The 8,590-nt window shown below is 41.5% G+C and overlaps 1 protein-coding gene across 1 annotated transcript; it reads right to left on the bottom strand.

Annotated features, from left to right (window-relative positions):
* Positions 1-2,896: 2,896 nt before the first annotated feature.
* On the bottom strand, positions 2,897-4,720 carry LOC119272426 (SNAP25 homologous protein SNAP33-like). The gene is made up of 6 exons (XM_037553917.1): positions 4,639-4,720; positions 3,922-4,348; positions 3,687-3,777; positions 3,396-3,517; positions 3,212-3,309; positions 2,897-3,116 (listed from the first exon to the last, which is right to left on the bottom strand). Exons 2-6 carry the CDS (start codon positions 4,279-4,281, stop codon positions 3,017-3,019), a joined length of 771 nt encoding a protein of 256 aa, XP_037409814.1. The 5' UTR covers positions 4,282-4,348; positions 4,639-4,720; the 3' UTR covers positions 2,897-3,016.
* Positions 4,721-8,590: the final 3,870 nt, after the last annotated feature.

The following is an 8,590-nucleotide window of genomic DNA, read 5'->3' as shown; positions in this document are numbered from 1 at the left end:
GCAAATAGGATTTGCCTAGGTTAACCTTCAAGAAGGCTAGGGCGTGTTTGGTTACATGCCTAAGGTCCAATATAGAGCCCTCTAGATGCAAAAGTTGGCCCATTGATCACTGGCACAAGGGGTCAAGCTAAGCACGCATGCTGCTTAAAGCAACCCTCGGGTAAACCTTGGGGAATGGTTGATTCAACCATTTTCCAGCGAGTAAGTCATTCCATCATGATAAAAGTAGTTGAAGATGAAACAATATCAAGTGATGCAATCGGATATCGCGGTAGAAATCGGGCTACATCTTTCCAAATTATGGCCTATATTTTCCCGTCCGAGCACACTGCTACTTTCTCCACCATTTCTCCCCTCTTGAGCTCTTACTAGTCCATCACCACCTGATATAACCCTTCTTCTCTAATGACCAGGTAAGGGTTCATAGAGGCCGATGCACACACATACCTTGTAAATATGCATCCATATGAGGCAGACGATGTGTCCATACAATGTTTGGAGATGTTTTGAAAACTTTTATCTCCAAGCATACAAAATATGGAAACGATACTTGATAAGGGAAAGATCGCACGAAGGAGCGCAATATCGTGAAGACTAAGAGACATGCCGTATTTGTATGGTTGTAAATGTTTGGCTAAAGTTCATCGCCTTGGCACCCACATTAGGAGCAATGTTTGGCTAAATTTAAACGAGAATACGACTTTTAGACCCTAGTGAACATGACGATGCACTCTACGTCTGTTGACAACGCCATGGGATATACAAATCAACTCAAAGAGCCCAGATCGATATTATGTTACTCTCATTAACTGCAATTATACTCTATTGATCTTTCATTGAGATAATAAGAGAGCACAAAAGAAAAAAGTGGGGATATTACCCACCATGGGAGCCCGAACCAAGTATAATGTGTGTCCTCAACATCGCTTTATTTTGTATGTGTCCACGAATTCATTATCGAGATCTTTGTGCCGTCCAACACCCTACAAAATCCATTACTATCGATGGGGTATGGGTTCACCATATTCCCTGCCACAAATATCATATTTTGGGTCGTATTTGTGTGTGGACGCATGTGTCTGGGCACACGCGGGGTACTGAGGGCCATGACTAGGCAATGGACTTGCATAGACGTACAAACCCCATTTCCTCAGCAGGAATCATAGAGCTTAACTGGTTTCATGCCAATATTAAGTGCAACTAACTTACTAATGTTAGTTACTTTGCATATGTGGCAAATGACAACTACCTTTACCCCATCATATGTGGCACACGATTTTTCTGATTGATAGCTCACATTCACCGTGGGGTGACACACATCTTGATCCGAAAATTTGTGTTCCGCAACTTCAAAGTGGATGCCCTTTTTTTTTCATATTCTCTGACAAGGGTCTGTTGTACTACTAAAAAGAGTTGTGGGTATTTTTGCTACATTACTAGCTCGTGCTCCCTCCGGTCCTCTTTAATCCATATATAAGATTTTTCTAAATTGAAGTCAAACTTTGTAACATTTGACCATATTATATGGAAAATATCAACATCTACAATACAAAATTATACAATATTAAAATTAAATTCATGACACATTTAATGATATTGATTTCGTATTGTGGATGTTGATATATTTTTTCCGTAAAATTGGTCAAATTTTACGAAGTTTGACTTCAAAAAAATCTTATATGCGGACAATTCATGTATGTGTACTGTTGATTTCTAAGTACTACAAGTACCAACTCGTATGTTTGTAGTACTATTTTCAACACTGAAGTTTGTTTTGAATTGTTTTAATATTGAAGTTAGTCAGTACTTACTACTACATTACTAACTGTGATGGTCGAAATACTTAGAGCATCTACAGCCATAGCCCATAGACATCAAATTTGGGCCCTTGAACGCCTGGGGATGTGCTGAAACGCGTCCGCGGATAGTGACCAGTCAGACCTTAAATTTTTCCTTCACACAACCGAACACCTCAATTAGCGAGCCTCAGATTCATACAAACACATGCAATGTAACGTAAACTCAAATCCATCCGGCTAAATAAGCACATGTCATCAGACTACCAAAATTTGGCATGTTCTACCTATATACTACTCCCTCCGTCCCAAATTATAAGACATTTTTTGGCTTTAGTGTAGTGTCAAAAAACATCTTACATTATGGGACGGAGGTACTGCTATGGATCATCCACGACAGGCATTGCCTTTGCCCTTTCCGGCGCCCTTGTCGTCTTTCTCGTGGAAGTAGCGCTCGAAAGCACAAAATGGATCAAGTCGGATTTGCTCTTCACCGGAGCCCTCATCCTCTCCTTCCCACGGCGGGCACACTGGTCCTTGTAGCATGCATATTTGGGCGGACCGAAGATGGGGAGGCTAACGGACTGCGATGCTCTAGCCCCGGCGAATTCGAGCGGCCGTTGCGCCGAGGCAATGGATGCGCGCCGGACTGATCCCATATCCGGTCGGAGTAGTCCTCCCAGGAGCGGCGAAGGGCAATGCGGACGGCCATAGTCTCTTCCATCCGGCATGGGACGAAACCCAGTCGACAGATCTAAAGTGACCGGAGTCAAATCCGTTGTCCGCCATGCCGGAGAAGACCGGAGCTCGCCGAAAGTGAGCTTGTGGCGAAGCCGAGTAGAGTGAAATGGCTAGGGTTTTGTCCGGCAAAAGAATGGAGACGAATATATGTGGGGTCGGGGTGGCCAATGTGGGTTAGATCCGATGTGGATAGGAGGGGTGCCGGTCGGCCCAAGCGTTTGAGGCCGATTTGAGGCACCCGGATGAGTCGCGTTTTTTGACCGGCCAGTGAACGGGCAGCCCGCCGGGGCGTTTGGGGCTGGTTTTAGGTGCCCATTTGTAGATGCTCTTATAACCAAAAGTTACTCCAATGAGGCTTGTTCAACAACAATCTCTCATTTTCGTTTTCTCTGCAAATAGTGGTTGATACTTATAATAACATTTGCAGACATGTTTGTCAACTACTCATAATAACGCTTGCAGACATGTTTGACGATCGACTAATCGGCGAGAATCTTGCGGGCGCGCTGGTTCGCTTGCTTCACCCTGGAGTTGAGTTCTTCCACGTCGCCGTGCATATCATCGAGTGCTTTGTTTTGCCTGAAACGTTGGATAGCACATAAGATACTCGATTCAAAAGTTCTGATTAATCTTCAGTGTGGTTCCACGCATATGCAGTAAACTAAAGACTTTACCTATCAAGCTCTGATCCCATGTCAACAGCCATGCCCTGGAGCTGCCCCAGCACGCCACTGAGGTCGTCGAGGGCATCATCCTGCTTTTTCTTCTCCAACTGGCGAAACGAAAGCACTTCTAAATATACTTATATTTCGGAGATACTTCTCCATGGAGGCCAGTGAGTCAAGAGCATGCACGAACCTGAACTTTGTCCATGGCATTTGTGGCATCGCCGTACTCGCGGGTATTCCCCTTCCCTCGAGGGCTCAGCCCTAGCTTATCCCTCTGTTCCATTCGGCTCGTCTTCTTTTTGAAGGAATCATCTGTGTCATGGTTGCCAAGAAATAATGAGCACGCCTCATGATCCAAGCATTTTATTAGTTAGTGTACTAATATTAGGTTGTACTCCCTCCGTAAAGAAATATAAAAGCGTTTGCATCACTACTGATCTAAATGGTCTTATATTTCTTCACAGAAGGAGTATCTACGTACCTCGCGACACTGGCCCCTTGATCTTCTTTGTTTTCTTGGGCTTCCATGGCTTGGAGAAGAACCCTCCAAGGCTATTCAGGAGCCCCTCACCCTAGAGATTCAAACATCGACATCACAACAATAAGGCACCACACATTTCAAACAGGCCTCGGTGTAAGGTGAGAACAGTAATTTGTTCATAGCGCATGCAGTTTATATATAGTACAAACAAAGTAAAATGGTGGAGCATATGCACCTTGGCGAGGTCCTGATCGATCTCGACGGCTTTCTCGTGGGTCCTGCTGATCTGCTCTCCCTGCTTTTGCAGGGTTATCATCGTGTTGGCAGCATCCTCCTTGATGTTCTCAGCGATACGGAGGCAGCCGTTGAGCGTGTCCGTGGTCTCCTCGGCCTTGTACGCCGCGTAGTTCTCGAGCTCCTCCACCGACTGGTTCTCCAGCCCGCCGGAGTCCTTGAACCCATCCTTGTACTGCTTCTTGTTGCCGGTAGGAACCGAATAGGTGGACGATTTGGTCGGCTTTTTGGAGATGAGACCATCGTCGTCAGAGTCGGAGTCGACAGGACCCGGCTTCTTGGCGCCTCGTGCCACAGGCATCTTGTTGTCAAAGTGAAAATATAGTAGTAATAATAATTCTACGCTATTATAAACAAGGGGCAGGTTCCTGCAAATCAAACATGTGAAGGTCACATTGCCGTTGAAAAAACATGACCAACAATTGCAATTGCGAATGGTAAATCATGGTTCATCGCCATTGTCGATCCATAAAATCATCCTTATATAAAAACTAAGAAAGACAGACCTAATAAGTTTGGCAAAGAAGCAGCATGAACAAAAAGGTAACAAGAGAAAATTGAACTGCTAGAGAAACTAGACATGATGGCATAGGTAAAAATTTCCTCGCAAAAAAGAAAGAAATGAAAGAAGACATAGGTCAAAATTGTGTGTTCGTACGAGATAGATTTTGTCCTCCCGTTCCTCCGCCCGCCTTGGAGGGCAAAAGAGGAGGCGAGCAATCTATCTGCCTTTATTGGATAGCTGACAATGAACTATTTTCACCATGTAAATCCTTCTCTCTATATAGTGGTCTATTTGCTAAACAAGATATCTAAAAAGGGCAAGTGCTTATTTTAGCTTCAACCTGCGATATGCCCGCGCACCATTGGATGCAGCCGAGCATTGGGGAGGATGTGGCTGCATGCAAGTCCTATAATGCATGCCTCATTTGCCATGCTATAAACGCAACAAAACGGAATGACAAGAGCAAATATTCTCTAAACTGTAACATTTGTGACTTGAGTTAATAGTGAAAGTAGTATTACTGTAGTAACATGCATGGTCGTGGTACTGACTTTTAGTAATGAAATTAGTATTACAATGTTAACTTTGATGTTCATAATACTACTGATCTTACCCCAAAATTAGTATTATAGTACTAACTTATATGATTGCAGTACTCAGGTTTAGTGTATAAATTAATCGTATAGTACTAACCTTTATATTCGTACTACTGATTTTTTAAGCACTAAAATTATTATTACACTAATAACTTACATGGTCTGAATTTTTAATGCTAAAAATAGAACTACTGTACTAAATCAAAAGAATCATAGTACTGCCTTTTAGATTAGCTGTTGGGATCAAGATCTAAGGAGCAGAGGGGGTGAACAGTCCTTTGAAAAATAACGCAACTACCAATTTTAGGTTGAATTTTTTTAGCTTAAGGCAACATGGACTAGACAACCAGTAGCACTTACTACCGCCGTCCTGATTTATTGGTCCCATTAGTACTTTGTGCCAAGTTTTGACCATGGATTTAATTATCAAAATGTTAATGCATGGCACAAAAACGAATATCATTGGAAACTACGTTCAAATATGAATCCAACGATATAATTTTTTATGACATGCATTAACATTCTTCAAGTTAAATTTATGGTCAAATTTAGGCACAAAATACAAAGTGGACCGATAAACCATGACAGAGATAGTAACAAGCAAGAAATCAAGAGTAATAAGGAGCGGAAAAGTAACAAACTTGCAAGTAAAAAAGAGGTATAATTAAGAGAATGCAAACACTTGTGACATGAGAGTTTTTTTTCGATGGTTTGAATAATTGACGATATCTTACGTCTACGTTGATGGATGCTTTGAACAAATTGGTTGTAGACTGGAAGAATACCGGTTGCGATGCCCACCAAGCGGCTCACAAAGTAGAACCAACCTATTCCGTGGTGGCTTGTACTTATAAGCCTCACTAAGGGTAGATTTTGATAAAGTAGGCAATCTTTGGGCCCATACTAACTCTTGCGTCCTTCACACGTACAACTTGATAGGATCACAAGTGAGTCCTGATCACCTAGGATGCACTCACCATCCAAGAATAATAGATAAAGTAGTGTCATTTGATAATAAATCCTTAAAAAAACTCCAAGAAAAGCTTCTCTCAAGAATACATGGTAACACTCACTCATAAGGATCCGGTTGTGGTGAAGGAGATGAACTTACGACGCGTTTGATTCAACATTTTTCCACCGTCTCCCGATTACACTACTTAGCGAAGAAGTTACCAGTGTTTGGTACGGCAGGGCCGGCTTCGATCGTTGTGTAATCCGATACGCCGTTTCCTAAAGCCGAAAACAAGGTTTACCTTGTGGGAACCGAAAACGCTCGATCTCCTTTTCCGCTCGCCCCCGACCTCGCCTGTCGCCTCCAACAGGATTCTCTCCCTTCGACGGCTCCCTTCTCTGCTGCGAGCAGTGACCTTCCCTCCCCGCCATGAGCAGCGACGCCAGCCCAACTTCCCCCATCCCTACCAAGAGCAGCAACGCCAGCCGGACCTCCTTCTTCTCGCGTGCAACAACTCTAGCCGAATCTCCCCCTTCTCCGTCGCTAGCAGCGGAGCTCTCCCCATCCCCGTCGCGAGCAGCCATGCTTGCCGTACTGCCCCCTTCTTCGTCGCAAGCAGGCATGCCGGCCGGGCCTCTCCCTTCTCCTCACTTCTTCCTCACTTCTTTTCTAACGCTCTAGTTTGGGAAACCAACCCTTCGTCGAACCAAACACATCACGTAATCAGCCAATCACCAGCCTAATACATTGTATTCTTATTACATATCTGAAAACGATATTCTAATGAATGAGGTGATTTGAGATGGTTGCCAACAAAAAAGGGGTACGGTTTTAACTATCCTAAAACACCAAGCTCCCTTGAAAGGAAGGGAGCGCCTATAGGGCGCAGCACGCGCTGTGAAAGAAGCGGGCGCGCACCCCTTGCACCCCTTCTGGGTCGGCCCATGTGTGGCCAGGAGACCGCTTGTTTTTTTGCGGATGTTTCCTTTTTCTTATTTTTTCCAATAATTTCGGATAGCAAAAGGTCTAAATTTCAGGAAAGTTGCTAATTTTGAATAAAACAATCATGATTTAAAAAAAATCATGATTTCCAAAAAGATGCTCGGTAATTCAAAGATTGTTCATGAATTTGGCAAAAAATGTTCACAAATTTAAAACAATGTTCATGATTTCAAAAAAATGTTCGTGAAATTGAAAAATGTTCACAAAATAAGTAAATCATGATTACAGAAAAATGCTCTAGAATTCAAAAAAGGTTCACGAATTTGTAAAAAAATGTTCACAAACTTAAAAAATGTTAATAATTTAAAAAATTCAAAAAAAGTTTGCTGATTCGAAAAATGTTCACGAATTTGGAAAACATGTTCACGATTCAAAAAAATGTTCACAGATTTGGAAAAATGTTCACGATTCAAAAAATGTTCGCTAATTCTAAAAATATTCACGAATTTAAAAAACTGTTCATGATTTTGAAAAAGGAGTCTTTAATTTTAAAATGTTCATTATTTCAAAAAATAATGTTAATGACTTAAGAGAATGTTCACAAATTTCTAAAAAAATATTGTTTATGATTTCAAAAAAAATGTTCGTGAGTTTTTAAAAAATGTTCACAGTTTCAAAAAAATATAAATGATTTATGAGTAACGATTTAGTAAAAATAAAACCATGATAGGTAGTGGGTCATCAAGCACATTTTCTAACCTAGACAAGTTGTCTGCAACGGGGTTCTCAGCTCCCTTTCTATCAATAATATGCAAATCAAATTCTTATAGCAGGAGAACCCATCTAATAAGTCTAGGTTTAGCATCTTTCTTTTTCATAATGTATTTAATAGCAGCATGATCCGTGTGAATAGTTACTTTAGAATCAACAATATGTGGTCTAAACTTATCACAAGCAAATACAACTGCTAAGAATTCCTTTTCAGTAGTAGCATAATTTCTCTGAGCATTGTCTATAGTTTTACTAGCATATTGAGTAACATTTAATTTCTAATCAACTCTTTGCCCTAGAATAGCACCTACAGCATAATCACTAGCATCACACATAATTTCAAAGGATAAATTCCAATCAGGTGGCTGAACAATCGGTGCAGAGATCAATGCTTTCTTAAGTATTTCAAATGCTTCTACACAATCATCATCAAAGACAAATGGTATATCTTTTTGTAATAAATTAGTCAGAGGCCGAGAAATTTTTGAGAAGTCCTTAATGAACCTCCTATAAAAACCGGCATGACCAAGGGAACTTCTTATACCTTTGATGTCCTTGGGACATGGCATCTTTCCAATAGCATCAACCTTGGCTTTATCAACTTCAATACCTCTTTCAGAAACTTTATACCCCAAGACAATACCTTCATTAACCATGAAGTGGCACTTTTCCCAATTCAAGACAAGATTAGTTTCTTCACATCTCTGCAAAACTCGATCAAGGTTGCTCAAGCAATCATCAAAAGAGGACCCATAGACGGAGAAATCATCCATGAAAACCTCACAAATCTTTTCACAAAAGTCAGAGAATATAGCCATCATGCATCTTTGGAAAGTAGCAGGTG

Source organism: Triticum dicoccoides, chromosome 3A (assembly GCF_002162155.2).
Source record: "Triticum dicoccoides isolate Atlit2015 ecotype Zavitan chromosome 3A, WEW_v2.0, whole genome shotgun sequence".
Classification (NCBI taxonomy): Eukaryota; Viridiplantae; Streptophyta; class Magnoliopsida; order Poales; family Poaceae; genus Triticum; species Triticum dicoccoides.
This window is presented reverse-complemented; position numbering and strand designations above follow the sequence as displayed.